The sequence below is a fragment of the Zosterops lateralis genome (genome assembly GCF_965231275.1).
Source record: "Zosterops lateralis genome assembly, chromosome: 18".
NCBI lineage: Eukaryota > Metazoa > Chordata > Aves > Passeriformes > Zosteropidae > Zosterops > Zosterops lateralis.
The window spans coordinates 11,457,045-11,474,218 of NC_139778.1; the positions used below are offsets into that span (position 1 = coordinate 11,457,045).

The 17,174-nt window shown below is 54.6% G+C and overlaps 1 protein-coding gene across 4 annotated transcripts in view; it reads right to left on the minus strand.

The window, feature by feature from the left end:
* Positions 1–17,174, minus strand: part of BAIAP2 (BAR/IMD domain containing adaptor protein 2) — a 40,222-nt gene extending 23,048 nt beyond the window's left edge. For all 4 annotated transcript variants that reach the window (XM_083874461.1, XM_083874458.1, XM_083874460.1 and 1 more), the window contains exons 1-3: positions 17,070–17,174; positions 9,168–9,243; positions 6,935–7,021 (exon numbers count right to left, since the gene is read on the minus strand). In XM_083874461.1, coding sequence (XP_083730587.1) covers positions 6,935–7,021; positions 9,168–9,243; positions 17,070–17,141 — 235 coding nt within the window. In that variant the 5' untranslated portion in view covers positions 17,142–17,174. The remainder of the gene's footprint in view (positions 1–6,934; positions 7,022–9,167; positions 9,244–17,069) is intronic.

The following is a 17,174-nucleotide window of genomic DNA, read 5'->3' on the forward strand; positions in this document are numbered from 1 at the left end:
GTAAATGAAATCCAGTGTCTCACTGGGGCAAGGGAAGGAGTGGGACCCTCTCCCAGCACAGCTGGTGCACGCAGGGCCAGCCCCAGCCTGTCCCCCACATCCCTGGGGCCATGAGCCAGCTGAGTGCCACCACCCCCAGCTGACCAGAACAACCTGCCTCAAACATTGCTTTGCTCTCCTGGCTGGAGCAATTTGTACTTTGCACCACACACGGCATCCCAAACCCTTCTGCAAATACTGAAATCCCATCCCTTGGTGGGCACAGGGCCCTCCCTGCAGTGACAGAACAGGCTGTGGCAGTGCCACTGTCCCTCTGTGTCCCCTGGGGGAGCAGCAACGCCCAGGGTGTCCCACAAAGCCAGAGGTGACCAGATGGCAGCTCTGCTCCTTCCCCAGGAGGAAATGCTGCTGAGATTTCCAGCGGGTTCTGAGTCCAGCACACACCTCTGCAGTGTCACACTGAGCAGGGAGGGCCAGGCAAGGGGCCACCCCCACCCCAGCAGAGCCAGGAAATCCCTCCACAGCTCAATGGTGGGAAGTGCCTGAATTCCCACTGCAGGGAGGCCCCGGTGTCACTCTGAGGTGGCTTTGTCAGGGCAGTGCTGGCAGTGCAAGGGGGGCTCTGTCATTAATCCCAGAGCTCGCACCACCCCTCTGTCCCTGTTCCTTCCCATTTGGCTGGAGGGGAATCCCAGGAGTGCTGGTGTGGGGCTGGCTGGGGACTCTGCCCACAGAGCTCCTGAGCACCCAGAAATAACAGCCATGTCCCCAAATCCAGCCCTGCTTTGGGACAAGAGGGCTCTGCCCCCTCCCACACTCCCCTGGCAGGGAATTGGCCCATTCCCAGCACTGGGGTGGCTCGTGGTGCTCTCTCAGCACTGATATCCATCTTTGGGCTTTGACTTTTTCCTGCACCACCAGCAGCCCTGGGTTCCAGCCCCACATCAAAGGCAGCAGGGGATGGAGCCTTCCCCAGAGCAAAGCCCCACTCTGCTGTCCCCCCCTCAGCCCAGCACCTCGAGGGGGCAGGAAGGCAGCTGGACACCTTCACCCTCTTGAGCTCCCTCCAGAGCTTTTCTCTCCTTGGCTGCCCCCAAAGGAACCAGCCCCAGGCTTCCCCTGCCCTCTGCCACCACTGGGAGCCCAGATGGGCAGCAGGATTTGAACCAAACCCCCTAAAAGCAGCAGCAGCAGGGTGTGAATTCTCACAGAGCACCCCAACAACTGCTTCCCCAAAACCTACAGACTGTGTGAGACTGTCCCAAACACCTCACCCCAAACCCAGCCCGGAGCTGCAAAGGGAGGGGAAGTTAAACTGTGACTAAGGGACAGCACAGTGGCTGCAAAACTTAAATATCCCAAAATTCGGCTTGGAAAACCACTGTGCCAGGGGTACCAGGATGAAATTCTGAGTGGGGCAGCCCAGGGGAGGTGGGTGGCTGGGCTGGGACAGGCTCAGGGCACAGCCCTGGCAGCAGCAGAGCCGCCCACGCCCTGACCAGCTGCCAGGAGGGATTTGTAAACCAAACACCAGCACTCCCAGCGAGCAGCAGGACAGAGCAGAGTGTGCCAAAACACACCTCCCTCCTCCTCCTCCTCCAGGTGAGGAACCCCCCCCTGTGCAGCATCTCAGCTACACCCAGAGGCACCAGGGGAGGTGGGGAAGGGCAGGAGGAGCTGCTGCTGCTGAAGTGACTCACAGTATCGTTCTGGGAGAAGAACTATAGCAGCCTTTGTGGGCCCTTCCCTTCCACACCCAGCCCACAGGAGGCGAACAGGTTGTTCCACATCTCTGCCCCTGCGGGAGGTGGGGCAGGGGGAACCCGCCTCTCCAGGGTTTGCTTTGGAGCTGTCACACACTCAGGGTTGTTTTCTGACCCTCCCTTTAGAACAGGATACGGGCCATTTCTAATAAAAATATTGACTATTAATCGAAGAGCCAGATTGCTCAGAGGCAGAACACGTTGATATTTGTGCAGGGCTGCAGCAGCCCAGGCTGTCCTGCAAGGGCACCAGGAGATGGGGGCCAGGGACCACCTCCCACCAGCAGCACCGTGGCTGCCCCAGCTCCTGGGACCAAGATTTGGGCACATCCCCCTAAAAACCAGCCAGCACCAACCCTGCTCACACAACACCCCAGTGCTGCAGGTCTGAGGCAGCCAAATTTCAGGCCAAACCCAGTGTAGGCAGAGGTGACACTTGGGGGACTTGGGTCAGCGACTTTGAGGCATTTCCCAGCCTGAACAATCCCACTGGAAACTTCTGCAATTTTTTTTTTTTTTTTTTTTTTTTTGCTGTTCCCCCCCAGCAGCTCCCCAGAGCAGTCCCAGCCCAGCCAAGGCTCTGACTCCACCAGGGACAGCTGGGAAGGAAGATCCGAAGGAGATTGAGTGTGGGGAAACAATCAGCTCCTCCACGCTGACTCATCCCTTTCCTCTCCACAAGGGTTTCACTTCTGCCAGCCCCAGAGGACGGGGAGATGTGCTGATAACTCATCAGCCACTCTGCGCTGCTCCAGCCCTGCCTGGCACAGCTCGAGTTGTTTGTTAAGGGACCAGGTGAAGGGAAAAGCAGAAGATTCCCAAAACACCCTGGTTTGGGTTCCCAGTAACTGGGGACCGGCTCTCTCAGCCTGGGCAGTTGGCACTGAGCCTTTCAATCAGATATTGGGATGTTCTGGATGGGGCCAGCTCTGGATCTGCACCAGGATTCACAGCCCAGTGAGTGCCCAGTGCTGTGGCACTGGTTAATTAAACACCCTGACATTGCCCAGCCACACACAATCCCATCAGAGGGGAAACAAACACTTCCAGAACCTGGAACCAGCCACAAACCCAACCAAAACCTCTCCCCAAATCTCCCCGGTGCTGGTGGATGGCAAAAATCAGCTCATGGACACACTCCACACCCCCAGGAGGATGGAGCATCCCTGCAGGATCCCTCCCGGGCACAGAGCAGGTGGAAATCCTGGAAATTGTCACCACCAGTGGGGAAGGTGAGACCCAGACGTTGCTCACATCTGCCACTCGCTGGGATCCCACCTGGTCCTCACAGACGCTCATTCCCAGCCCTCCATCGCCTCTACCAAACACAGGTGGGCGAGAATGAGCTTTGCCAGTCTGCTCCCCCCGGCCTGAGGCAGCACAAGGCTTTGAGAGGACAGTTTTGTGTCTCTGCACCCTCAGCAAGCCCATTCCTGCAGCTGCTTTTCTTCTCTGTCACCCACAAGGTGTTAAAGTGCATTGTTAAACCCAAATTTAAAAGCTCGACAGGAAGATCTCGGCTCCCAGCCAGGAGCTCACCTCCACAAATCACAGGAAAACATTTCCTGGAGTTGTGTGTCACCCTCTGAGCGGCTCCCAGGGGACACCAGCAGTGCCTGACCCCTCTGGGGGCTCCAGGGCGACCTTTGGGATCCCCATCCTCACCTCCACCACTGCAGGAAACCCAAAAACAAGCACCAACCCAATTAACAAATTAATCCCCATTCCCAGAGGATTTGGTGCAGCACAAAGTCTCTGACCCGCCAGGAGCTGAGCCTGAACTCAGGAATATCCCTGGAAATGTCCAAGGCCAGGCTGGACAGGGCTGGGAGCCCCCTGGGGCAGGGGAAGGTGTCCAGGGGTGGGAATGGAGGAGCTTTTACAGCTCATCGAAACCACCAAGGTGCCACGTCCCGATTTCATTGTGGAAATGAAAAAGCCATTTATGTGCCAGGGGTTCCTTTCAGCTCAACAATGGTTGAGCAATCACTGCCTGTGCTGCCCTGTCACAGCCTGGTGTGTCACCCCAGCAGCTCCACTCACCAAGAGCCCTCCCAGAACCCCAAATCCACCTCCAGCCCTGCAGGGGCTGCCCAGAGCCCCGGGGGAAATATCTCCAGCAGAAGAAAAACCCCTTTCCATGACTTTGTCACGGCCTAGTTTTCAAGAAGGACAAAATAAAGGACATTTTGAGCAGCAACAAGGGAGCCAGGCAGGAGCTGGACAGGGGCCAGAGTTACCTGAGGACTCAGGTGTGAGGCTGAGCTGCTTGGAAGGGACTACAAACCTTTATAGGGCTCCTCACACCAGCTTATCCCCCCTAAAACCTCTGCCACAACCACCCAGGGGGGGAAGAACAGCCTGAGGAGCCTCTCAAGGCTCAAAATCCCAAATGCCAGAGCAGGGAACTGCACAGAGCAAAGTGACTCCTCTACTCCTGAGGCAGTGACAGCTCAGAGGAACTTTGGGGTTTTAGGAACACCCCAAACCTCAGACAGGCCCCACCAGACACTTGCACCTGAAAACTGAGCCCCCAGAGCCGATTACAGCTCGAGGGCATTATTATTGTGCATTATTATTGTTATTATGGGCCCCTTGTCCTTTCCCACGCGGGATTATCCCGTCTACACAATCTGATGGGGAATTCAGGAAAAATGCCCAGAGCTAAGCAGCCCCAGGGGCAGGCAGGAGCTGAGGGCAGAGAAATGCTCCAGAGGGCTCTGTGCTCCATGAGACAGCTGGGATTGGGACACCAGGAAAGCACCGAGGTTAAGAAAGAAAAGTATCTGGAGGGAAAAAAATTCACTCAGATTTTTGCCCATGGAGGGCAAGAGCATCCCATCTTGGAGCAGTTTTCCCTATAAACTCATGGAATAAAATCCCACTCAGAGAGGGGAGCTGGGGGCACAACATTAATGGAAGCAGCAATTGAGAGAATTCCTGTTTACTGCTCTAAAATCAATTCCTCATCCCTGGCAGTGCCCAAGGCCAGGCTGGATGAGGTTTGGGATGGTGGAAGATGTCCCTGCCCATGGCACTGGAGGGGCTTTAGGGCCCCTTGCAGCCCAAAGCAGTGTGGGATCCTATGAAATAACCCCGAGCCCCTTTTGGGCACTCTCAGCATTCCCAGGCCAGGCAGCGATAAGGCAAAGGTGTTCCCAGGAAAAGCTGACCCAGAAGAGCTCCCAGCCCCTGTTTACACATCTGCTGGGAGGGGGTTGTGTCCCAGCTGTTATCAGCTCCACTGAGCTGCAGCCAGAAATTTCATCTCAACTTTCTCCTGCCCAGAGCAGCTGCCACAGCAAATATCAGCAGGATCAGCAGAGCACGAGGCTGAGGAGCTGCAGGAGCCTCCCTGGGATGTGGCCACACCAGCAGGGGAAGGAGCAGTGATTTGGAAACCTTTTAAACCCCAAAAAATACTCGAGCCACACAAGGAGAGACAACACCAAGGACACCAAACCCTTGTCCTTCAGTGAGGAACCAGGGCCACAAGTCCCCAAGCCCAGGTCTGAAGTGTCCCTCAGCCCCAGAGAGGCAGCAGCAGCTCCCTGCAGGCTCTGCACAGCCCTCGGCACACAGGGCTCTTTGTTTTATTTATTAAACAGAAGCAGATTGCTCCAGGCAGCTTTAATCCACCACTCGGTTTCCATAGACACTTGCTGCTTTCCCAGCACAATTCCCAGGCAGCAGCAGCAGCAGGGCTCGGGGGGAGCAGGGCCTGACACCAAATCCTGAGCCCAGGGGCTGCTCCCCGACTCCTCCGAGCCTTTATAGAGTCGTTTCAGCTCAACCTCCCTGTTAATTGCCTGCCCCGGAGAGATGCTTTAATGAGCACTTTGCCAAAGCCTCGGAGCCTGAGCTGCAGGAGGGATGGAGGAGGAGGAGGAGGAAGGGCTCACCTGGGACTGCACAGACTCATATGAGACCAAAGCACATCTCACTCTGTGAGAGCCTCAACAAGGTGCAGCATCCCAGGGGGAGCTGTGAGAGTCACCTCAAACCATGGGGGGAGATGGGATTGTCACCCTAAACCATGGGGAGAGTTGAGAGAGTCATCCCAAACCATGGAGAGAGCTGGGATTGTCACCCCAAACCAAGTGGGGAGCTGAGAGGGTCACCTTAAAACATGAGATGAACTGGGACTGTCACGTCAAACCACAGGGGGAGATGAGATTGTCACCTCAAACCATGAGAAGAGCTGAGAGAGGCACCTTAAACCAAGGGAGGAGCTGGAATTGTCACCTTAAACCATAGGGGGAGTTGAGAGGGTCACCCTAAACCAAGTGGGGAGCTGGGGGAGTCACCTTGAAATACGAGAGGAACTGGGATTGTCACCTCAAACCATGAGAGAGGCACCTTAAACCATGGGGGAAGATGGGATTGTCACCCCCAAACCATGGGGGAAGATGAGAGAGGCACCTTAAACCAAGGGGAGAGTTGGGAATGTCACCTCAAACCATGAGAGGAGCTGGGAGAGTCACCTCAAATCATGGAGGGAGCTGGGATTGTCACCCCAAACCAAGTAGGGAGCTGGGATTGTCACCTTAAAACACAAGAGGAACTGGGATTGTCACCTCAAACCATGGGGGGAGCTGAGATTGTCACCTCAAGCCACGGCTGTGAGGAGGGAGGACACAGGAGCATGTCTGGGCAATAGGGGGGACTGGAAAAAAGCAGCTCCCAAAGGATTTGCTGGGGAAATAAATGTGAGAAAGGGGAAGGAGCAGCAAACAGCCCAGGCAGTGACGTCTGCCATCGATTGGGCAAACAGCAGGGCCTGGCAGTGGCACAGGGAGGCTCCAGCAGGGCACAAACCCAGCCCAGGGCACAAACCCAGCCCAGGGCACAAACCCAGCCCTACCAGCACAGGGTGACCTCCACCCTGCCCCTCCCCACATCCCTCCCTCTCCCCTTGCCCTCCAGAGGCTCCTGATGGGCCAAAATCTGTTCATTCTCCTTCACCAGGTGAGAAAAAACCACCTCAAAGCTGCTCTCCAGAAACACCCTGACCCTGAGAGCATCAGGGGCTTTTCCAAACTGCACAGACACTGCTACACTGAGACAAGGCAGGACCAGCTCCACTCTGAGCCTGCTCTCCCCCAAAGATCCTGGGCTGGGAATCTGTAATTCCATTTAGCAGCAAAAAAAACCCAAAACTGGGGACTTACCCAATTCTTTGGATCCCTGGCTTTCACTGGCCAGCTCTCCCATCTTCACCAGAGCATCAAAGTACCCTTTTGCTGCGTAGGTCATGCCTAAAAAGCACCAAAAAAAAAAAAAAAAAAAAAAAAATAGAGGTTGTGTTCTCCTAAATGGCTGTTGGAACTTCTGGGGCACCAAGGAGATGCAAGACACTAAAATAGGTATTACCTCAAAGGGCTGAGCCCCACGGGGGAGGGAGCACACAACAAACAGAGGAAAGCAAGCTGGAGCAGTGAGATTACAGGGTAATTTAGGATTAGAAAAGGGACGTGCAGGACCGGGGTGGTTTTCATTGCAGCCCAAGCATCAGGCTGCTAATGCCGCTCGGAGAAATCACTGCGGAATAATTGAATATCACAGACTTTCATTATAGTTCAAGCCTTGTTTGTTGACATTCCAGCGACACACTTGACTCTAATCAGATAAGCAGGGGGTTTCCTCTAATCACAGAACACGCTGTACAGCCCCAGCTCCAGCCTTCCAACGCTGCCTCTGCTCTGCCTCCTGGGCCCTGCACTTCCTCCAGCTCGGAAGGATGACCCAAACCAAGGTAAAAAAAAAAAATTACAGGAAGGTCTTTGGCTGCACAGAGTTTGCACAGCAGGGATGTGGGAACAGCACAAACCCAGGGATCACACTGAGTTGTTTTGTTTTTTTTTCTTATCCTGAGTGCCATGGCTTGGTGGCACAGGATAAACAGATCCTCTTCCCGGGTTATTAAAGATGAGTTGTCAGGTGAATATTTAAATAATAAATAATTAAAATAAAGAAAGAAATGGAGTCCCAAGGGGGTAAGCAGCTCTTCTCCCTGTCACACCCTGCTCCCAGCAGGGAAAATCACCCCCAAACCATGAGCCCCACTCTGCTGGCAAACCCAGGAATTTCTGGGAAAGCTGCTGCTCCTGAGGGTGCCCTGTGCCCCCCTTTCCCTGGGGATCAGAGTCCAGAGCCCCAGGGCTGGACATGGCTGGGTGAGCCATTAAACCCCAGTTCAAACCAGTGCAGGACGCGGCGTCCGGGGCACCTGGGAACAGGGGGAGGGCTGAAAATTCCTCCTGGAAACAGCCAGGAGTCCCAACTTGACTTGTGGGAAAAGAAATGTGCTGCAGGCACAGGAGCAGGAGCAGAAATCCTTCCCCAAGGTCAGGACACAAAACTCCAGCACTTCAGAACAGGAGACACCAAAGTGGTTTTTTTCCCCTCTGGGTGAAGGTGATGACAGAGTTTCCCCCCCAAGGGCATTTTTCACTGGGGTTATGCAAAAATAAAACCCAGGGGACAAAAATTATTCAAAAATAAAATCCAGGGGACAAAAAATGATTCAAAAATAAAATCCAGGGGATAAAAATTATTCAAAAATAAAATCCAGGGGACAAAAATTTATTCAAAAATAAAATCCGGGGGACAAAAATTATTCAAAAAATAAAATCCAGGGGACAAAAATTATTCAAAAAATAAAAACCGGGGGACAAAAATTATTCAAAAATAAAATCCAGGGGACACAAATTATTCAAAAATAAAATCCAGGGGACACAAACTATTCAAAAATAAAATCCAGGGGACAAAAATTATTCAAAAAATAAAATCCAGGGGACAAAAATTATTCAAAAATAAAATCCAGGGGATACACGTGCAGCTCTGGAGAGGCTCCTCCCTAGAAAAACACAGCTTGGGGTTGAGTAAAGCTTAAACTTCTTTAAAACCCAGCTGAGGAGGGCCCAGCAGTGCACACAAAGCCAGTTTAAGTCAAAACAGTCCATTTTTTTGAGTTTAATCAATTCCTAGCTTTCTTTTGATCACTTAAATCTACACCTCCCTAATGGCTCCCCAAAGGATCCTGCACTCCCAATCAAGAGCTGCCATCAGGATTTTTCCCCTTCTCTTCATTCTTCTGGGCCAATTCAAACATTTCAATAACACCTCTTTAAACAAAGCTTCGAATCTCAATTCTCAATATTTTAAACAAACGTTTAGAGATGAACTGTTTGGAGATGTGGTTTGTTATCCTGCTGTGCCTCCCAACATTTTCCCCCTGGAATCTCTTGCACATCCCAACCTGGTCCAAGAACCATCCTGCCAGTCCCTTCCCCACGGGAACAAGGAACTTTTCAACAAAACCCCAAAGATTTTCAATAAAAATCAAAGGTTTTCTCAGCTTTCCCCCCTCCCCAAAGCCTGGCAGATCCCAGTGTCACTTACTTGCTAAGGCTTTTTCATAGGTCTTCCCCATAGAAATGAAATTCCTGAGGCTGGGGTTGAACTGCTCCATGATGGTCTAAAGGGAACAGAACACGGCTGGGATTAGCAGGGATGATGGGCAGTGGGGTGAACAGCTCCGTGCTCAACTCAGTCCTGATTAACACAAAATGAGAGCAGAAAAAACCCCCTCCCAACCCCCTGTGAGATGCCCCAGGACCCTCCCTCATCCTGCAGCTTCACTGAGGAAAACCAAGAACGAGGGGGCTCTGCAGTGCCCCAGCACAAGATGCTTCCCCAGGAGAGGAAAATGAATACCCCAACCAGAAAATTATCAGATATGGCAAAAATAACCATAATACTGTTTTATGCATAACTGTAAGGGGCTGTTTGGGGCAGCACCAGGCAGGGAGGTGACTGTCCCTGGGGATGGTGACAGGTGATGTCCCCACTCCTGGAATGGTCACAGAGAGCAGCACCAGGCAGGGAGGTGACTCTGTCCCTGGGGATGGTGACAGGTTAATGTCCCATTCCCAGGATGGTCACAGAGAGCAGCACCAGGCAGGGAGGTGACTCTGTCCTGGGGATGGTGGCAGTGATGTCCCACTCCCGGGATGGTCAGCACCAGGCAGGGAGGTGACTCTGTCCCTGGGGATGGTGACAGGTGATGTCCCCACTCCTGGAATGGTCACAGAGAGCAGCACCAGGCAGGGAGGTGACTGTCCCTGGGGATGGTGGCAGGTTAATGTCCCCCTCCCAGGATGGTCACAGAGCAGCACCAGCCCAGCCCATCACAGACAAACAGAATTAAGAGCAGAATTCCAAAGGTGCAGGCAGGAGTGAGGCAGAGCACCCCCTGAGCTGTGCCAGGAGCCACCCCTGTGTCCCTCACCTGGGGGGCTGGACGTGGGCAGCGCTGCCTGAGCTTTCCCTGCCTCGCTCCAAGGCTCTCAGTTGAGATGGGGGAAGGAATAATCGGATCAGGGAGAAGGAGAAGAAGAAGAAGAAGGGCTCTTTGTGTGTGTGCTTGGCCCCGCAGGCACAGCCCTCACCCCGACACTGATCCCAGCCCTGGGAGAGGCACAGCTCCATTCCCTGCTGGGGAAACTCTGGATGGAGCTCAGAGCTGGTCCCAATCCCCTGCACCACCTTGGGGACACTCTCCCACCAGAAAATAGAGCTGAGAATGGCCCTGAGGAGGGAGGGAGCACCAGGATCATTCCTGCTGGGAACAGGGCTCTGCACCCCCAGGCTGCTGGCAGAGCCCCATCCCGGGCAGGGGAGGGAAGACAGGCAGACACTTACGGGGAATAAGCTGATTAAGCATCTGTCACCTCGAATGAGGCTGCCCGAACACTATAAAGCTTATTTTCTGCCTGAGGCATTTTTATCCCAGTTCCTGCTGCCCGGCCCTTGAGTCTGACAGCTGAATTTCCTCCACACGTGTGCAGGGCTCAGCCAGAGCCTTTTTGGCTCCAGACTGTCCTTTTTTTGGGTTCCTCTGGGCAGGACTCTGTGTGTGTGTGGGGCACCTGTCAGAGGGGTGGCATCACCCCAGTGTTGGTATTTCAGGAGAAATCCTGTTAATCCTGGCAAGCTGAGTGTCCCCAAAGCCTGTCCCCAACAGCTCCCAGCTCCTCACAGCACCAGCCACAACTGCAAAGGGCAGAAAAAATGATTGACGAGGCTAATGAGGAGCTGCCCCACTAATTAAAGCTGCAGGCCAACAAGACAGAGCCCCCGGAAGGTGTTTTTGGGGCAGCTCAGGGCAGTTTGGTGGATGTGCTCAGCGTGAGAGGAGAAAAAATGAACCTGTAGCAACAAGCCAGGTGTTCTCCAACGTGTAGGAGAGAATTGCACAGGAGTTAATTACCACTGGGGAGGATTGCCCCATCCTGCCCACATCACATTGAACTCCAGTCCAAAAATCTACCTGGGTCACCCCACAGAGGTGTGGGATCAGTGCCCAGGGCAGGGACAGGGACAATTCCCCCTGCCCACAGCAGGGACAGGCACATCCCCACTCCTGGCACAGCCCCAGCCACGCTCAAGCTCAGCCTGAGCACTCTGAGCCTGAACAATATTTAAGCAGCAGCAGCAGCAATGTTTGGCAGGGTTTCTGCAGGGAGGAGATTTTTTTTTTTTTTGGCGGTTTGCAGGTTCAGAGCAGTGTTTGTGTACGTGGAGGTGCACAGGGATATGTAAATAGTGTGATTTTCTCAGCAGTGCCCGTGTAAACACATCGTCCTGAGCACCAAACCCGGGGAATTAATGATGGAACAGGATCCCCAGACGAAGCATCCTCTGAAATTCAGCCCGTCTTGTCCAAACCAGAGGGAATCAAAGCACAGCCCAGCAGCCCTGGCATTGCTCAGGGCAGGTCCTGCTCCCCACTGATCCACAAACAACATTTTAAAGCAACAAATAAAGAGATAAAAGCCCCCAAAGGGTCTCTTGGAGCGGCTGGAAGGTGACTCTGTGCTGGCCAAATAAAATTCACCAACCCCCCAGGAGGAAGTTTGCTGAAAGTGAATGTTTTTAAAACATTGTCTGGAGCCTCCAACAAAAACAGCCTGGCAGGATGAGAAAAGGGGAAAAGGGCTCCTCACCCCAGAGATAAAAATAGCCTTTCCCAAGCCTTCCTCTCACTGCCAGGGTGGGAAGGGAAGGGAAGGTGACTCCAGAGCCTTCACACCCCCCTCCAGGTGAGAACCTCAGACTTGCCCAGGTGAAATGATGGGAAATTAACAGATTTATGCCATGGAATAAATCAGCAGCATCACCTCTCACAGCCAGGGATGTGCTGGAGCTGCTCCCCTGGTGAAAAAGGTTCATTCCCCTCCATGGGGGGACCAGGGGCTCTGGCAGGGCTGTGCCCACACAGGAGAGATAAATCCAGCTTTGCAGGACACCACCAGCAAAGCAAATATTCATTAACACCGTGGCAATGAAAGCAAATCTCATTCTCCCCCCAGATTTTTTTGCCCCCCTCAGCAGCACCCACAAGTTGTTTTTGCCTTCCACGGGCTGCCTGGGCAGGGTTCAGAAAAACACAGACACAAAACCTGGCAGCCAAGGGTTGAAAGGGCTTTGCTTTGTTCCACTGAGCTGAATTCCCTGGGTAATACCACTCAGCTCCCCGGGATTGGCACGGCTTTATTCAGCTGCCAAAAAATCAAACTAATGCAAAGCACAAGGTCTCCAGGACACGGCCCTGCTGCCTTTGCTGGGGGAGAAGAGGCAGCACAAACAAGGTCCCTTTTCTCCCCTCTGAGCACACTCCAGTTACAACCAGGGATGCTCCAAACCCATAAATCAACCCATAAGGAAGAGTTTAGAATCATGGAAAAGAATAAAAATATCCCCAGATGGAAGGAGCCTGCAAGGATCATGGAAGTCCAGCTCCTAAATCCTAAATTTAAGTCCTGCTCAAGCTGCAAGTGGATGTGGCTCAGACTTCTCCTGCTCAGGCAAATCCTGCACAACAGCTGAAGGGCCCCATCCCTGGAAGGGCTCAAAACCCTCATGGATGAGGCACCTGGGAAGGCTCAAAACCACCTGGATGGGCTCAAAACCCACCTGGATGTGGCACCTGGGAAGGCTCAAAACCGATGGGCTCAAAACCCACCTGGATGGGCTCAAAACCCACCTGGATTTGGCACCTGGATGGGCTCAAAACCCACCTGGCTGTGGCACCTGGGAGGGCTCAAAACCCTCATGGATGTGGCACCTGGAAAGGCTCAAAACCCACCTGGGAGGGCTCAAAACCCACCTGGATGGGGCACCTGGAAGGGCTCAAAACCCACCTGGGAGGGCTCAAAACCCACCTGGCTGTGGCACCTGGGAGGGCTCAAAACCCTCATGGATGTGGCACCTGGAAAGGCTCAAAACCCACCTGGATGTGGCACCTGGGGATGTGGCTCAGTGGCCTGGGCAGTGCTGAGGGAATGGTTGGATCTGATGGTCTCAGAGGACTTTTCCAACCTTCCCAAGGATTTTGTGGCTCCCTGCAGCACTGACACTGCACAGGGACCTGGGGTGGCTTCTCTGGGTGACCGTGACAAGCAGGACAGAGGGGTGACAGGGGACACTCCACTGTCACTGTCACACTGCAGAAGCAGCTCAGCTCTGAGGAAGTTTTGTGTCTAAATGGGTCAGCCCCGCTCCAGGAGCACCTTCATCATTTCACTATCAATATTTAATGCCCAGCAAAGCCCAGTGCTGCCTCCTCCATCACAGCCTGTCCTGCCCGGCGCCATCAGGACCAGCCCTGGGGGTTTCAAGAGCCAAGTTTCTGTCAGGAAAGAGCCCAGTTGGTAAAATTAGGAAAAAAACAAAACAACAACAAAACACCAGTCCTCATCTAAAGGCATTTAGTTTCTCCTGGTGGTCACACCAGAGGATGAGGAGACTCCAGACTCAGGGGAAGAGCTTTGAACATTTTTTGGGGGGGGTCTGGGGTTGAAAAGAACTGGGATGAGGATCCACACGGGGCACAGAGCACCCCAAAACTCTGGGAACACCCATCAGTGACCTCCTCCCTGCAGGGCAGGGCCATCCTCAGGTCCTGGAGGTTGGGATCTGCATTGAGGAGCCACAAGGGTCCCCCAGTCCTCTCCCCACAGATGTGGCACCGAGGGCTGAGCCCCAGAGGAGCTGGAGCAGCCCTGTGCCCTGCCCTGCAACACGAGCAGCGCCACTGAAACCTTAACCAGGAGCAGGTTCAGCTCAGGAGAGCAGCGAGGGCAGAGCCTGCAGAGCCTGGGACTCACTGCGGGGAGACAGCAGGTACTGCTCCCCAACACCTGGGGGGACACAACACCCCCAACACCTGGGGGGACACACCCCCAACACCTGGGGGGACACACCCCCCAACACCTGGGGGGACACACCTGTCCCCTGTGCAGGGAGGCCAGGAAGGCTCCCCCAGCCCCACAGGGGATGGAGCAGCATCCCCAGGCCCCTCGGTAGCAGGGATAGGAGCAGTGGGATGCTCAGGAATCTCCCAGGGCTGGCTGCAGGGAGCACAGGGCATGGAATTCAGGATGCCACAGGATCTCCTTCCTCCTGAGCCACACTCATCATCCCTCCTGTGCCAGACACACCAAACCAGGCACAGCTCCCCTGCTGAACCTCTGGAGGAGGAGGAATCTCTGCCATCCCCCTGGACAGAAGGAGGAATATCGATCACAGCTGATAAGGTGTGATAAGGTGCAAACGACCCTCAGGAATTCTGCCCACGTTCCTGCAGGACAATTGAGCTCAGAGTTTCGGGGTGTCTTTAGGCAAACACCTCCTCAAATCAAACACGAGCACCACTGCAAAAACCCCCATCTCCAGCATGCAAAAAAAAAAAAAAAAAAAAAAAAAAAAAAAAAAAAAAAAGAAGCCTTTAAAATGAAACGAAATGGAGGTTGGGCTGTAAACGGCAATAATCTCATCTGGCAGGAGGAGAGACAGAGCTGTCTTCGGGGGAAGGAAGAATTGCCAGTCCCTGCTTTTTGCAAAAAAAAAAAAAAAAAAAAAAAAAAAAAAGAATTCGGAGCAAGGGCTGAGAGGGGAAGGAACTGCCCAGCCCGGCCGCTACTCCGGGGTCCCAGGAGTGAATCAGCAGCAGCAAAGGTGGGATTACGTTGGCGGAAGGTGCCAGCAGCCTCCGTCTCCCTCTGTAATTACTCCCCGTGTAGGCAGCTGCCTGTAGTGGCAGCATCGGCTCGGGGGCGGCTGACAGCTCCTCCAGCAGCTCATTAGCACAGTCACTCCCAGGGCGAGAGCTGCTGCTGCTGCTGGAAAACCATGACAATGGGCTTCCCGAGCCCTGCGCCTCGGGGGAAGCCGCTGCGGGAGAGGGGAGAGGGTGCCGGGCATGGGGAGTGATGCTCCAGCTCCAGCCAAACCCGCCCAGACCATCCAGGGCTCAGCATCCCACCCCGGCTCATTGTCCACCCCCCTCCTGGGGGTTGTTTCCGGGACTGGGTTTGGGTTCAGTGACTCCAAAGCTTAAGGAGATCCAGGAGATCCCAGTCCCAGCTGTCCCGCTGGGCTCAGGGTGGTGGAGTCCTCAATGGAACAGGGACACGCCGGGTTCTTGCAGCCACAGCATCTCCAGAGGCCGGGAAAAGCATCCTGGGCTTCAGAGGAGCCTCTGCTCAGCACGGGGAACACAAGTGAGCCAGGACCATCCTCCTCCAGCTCCCAGCACGGATACACCGGTTTGGGGTGAGCCCATGGGACCCTCACCAGCTCCATCCTCCCATTTCCAGCACTGACACACTGATCTGGGGTGAGCCCATGGGATCCTTCACAGCTCCATCCTCCCATTCCCAGCCTCTGGCTGCTCCAAACACCGACACACGGGTTTGGGGTGAGCCCATGGGATCCTTCTCAGCTCCATCCCCCCATTCCCAGCCTCTGGCTGCTCCCAGCACCGACACATTGATCTGGGGTGAGCCCAAACCTCACCAGCTCCATCCTCCCATTCCCTGCACTGACACACTGATCTGGGGTGAGCCCATGAGGTCCTCACCAGCTCCATCCTCCCATTCCCTGCCTCTGGCTGCTCCCAGCCCTGACACACCGATTTGGGGTGAGCCCAGGGGATCCTCACCAGCTCCATCCTCCCATTCCCTGCACCGACACACCGGTTTGGGGTGAGCCCATGGGATCCTCACCAGCTCCATCCTCCCATTCCCAGCCTCTGGCTGCTCCCAGCACTGATACACTGATTTGGGGTGAGCCCATGGGACCCTCACCAGCTCCATCCTCCCATTCCCAGGATCCCAAAGAACTTGAGGTGTTCAATAAGCGATGGGGACCTGGGTGCTCCTCCTGGGCCAAAGGGGCCAAAGCACGCCCTGCCCTTGGGCCAGCCAGGTGCTGATGGCCCATCAGGACTGAGGACTCTGCTCTGGCCACACCAGGACTCTCAGCCTTGTTTATTTTTGGGGAATGGACTCCACGTGTTGGGCAGCACGAACTGCCCCCCTCCCTCCTGTCCCCAAGGGCCGTGCCCGGGGTGACCCGCTCCCCAAAGCCCTCATTAGCCCCTCATTAACACCTCAAACAACACCTGAGTCACGGCTGCCCCTGGCCCCTGTTTGCCCAGGCGGTGCCAAAGCACAAACACCGGGAGCACCCCAGAGCCAGCCCTGCCCCAAACCCTGCACAGAGGCTACAGGAGCCCCAGAAACCACAGCAAAATCTCACCAGAATTCAGAACAGCCAAGATTTTTGGGGTGTTACATCTCTGCCTGAACCAGCTGCGACACCCCAAAAATCTCCAAGATTTCAAAACTTCACCGCCCCGCTACTTTTTTGTACTTCATTCTTCTATTTTTTTTTTAATTTTTTTTTTTCCTGCTCTGGGTTCTCAGGTAACTCAATCCAAGCCCATAAATGACAGGAAACCGTGCGAGCTTCCCAGTTTAACAATCGACATCCTGCGTTACACGGCTGGGTTGAGCAGTTTGATCAGTCTCTCGCTCTCAAGACGCGGCAGAGCAGAAAGGGAGGGAGGGGAGGGAAATTAAACCGCACAAATTGGTGCGTTTTCCGAGGAGCAGAAAAGCAGAGATTGCCACAACTCCAGGGGATGGGGAAAGGCTCTGGAGGGGGGTAGAGCAGCGAGGGGTGGTCTCGCTTTGGGGTGATGCGGGGACAGCGCTGCCCATCCCCAGGAAGGGCGATTTCCCCCAAGGGTGTCCCTGGTAAAGCTCGGGGTGTCCAGGGAAGGCTCACCCCGAAAAAAGGGCTGATATCGCCCCAAACCGGCTCCAGGCACATCCCAGCGCCGAGCCCGCTCTGCCCCCGCGCGTCCCGGGGAAAGGAAATCCAACAATTCAAATAACTCAACAGGAAAAAAAAGGGGAGAGAGAGGCGGCGCCGGGCACCTGTTGGCACACTCACCTTGTAGACATTCTCGGTGAGGCGGTGAACCTCCTCGGAGCGGGCCATGCCGGGCGGGCCGGGCAGCACCATGGGCGGCGGGGATGCGGGCGGAGCCGGGCGCGG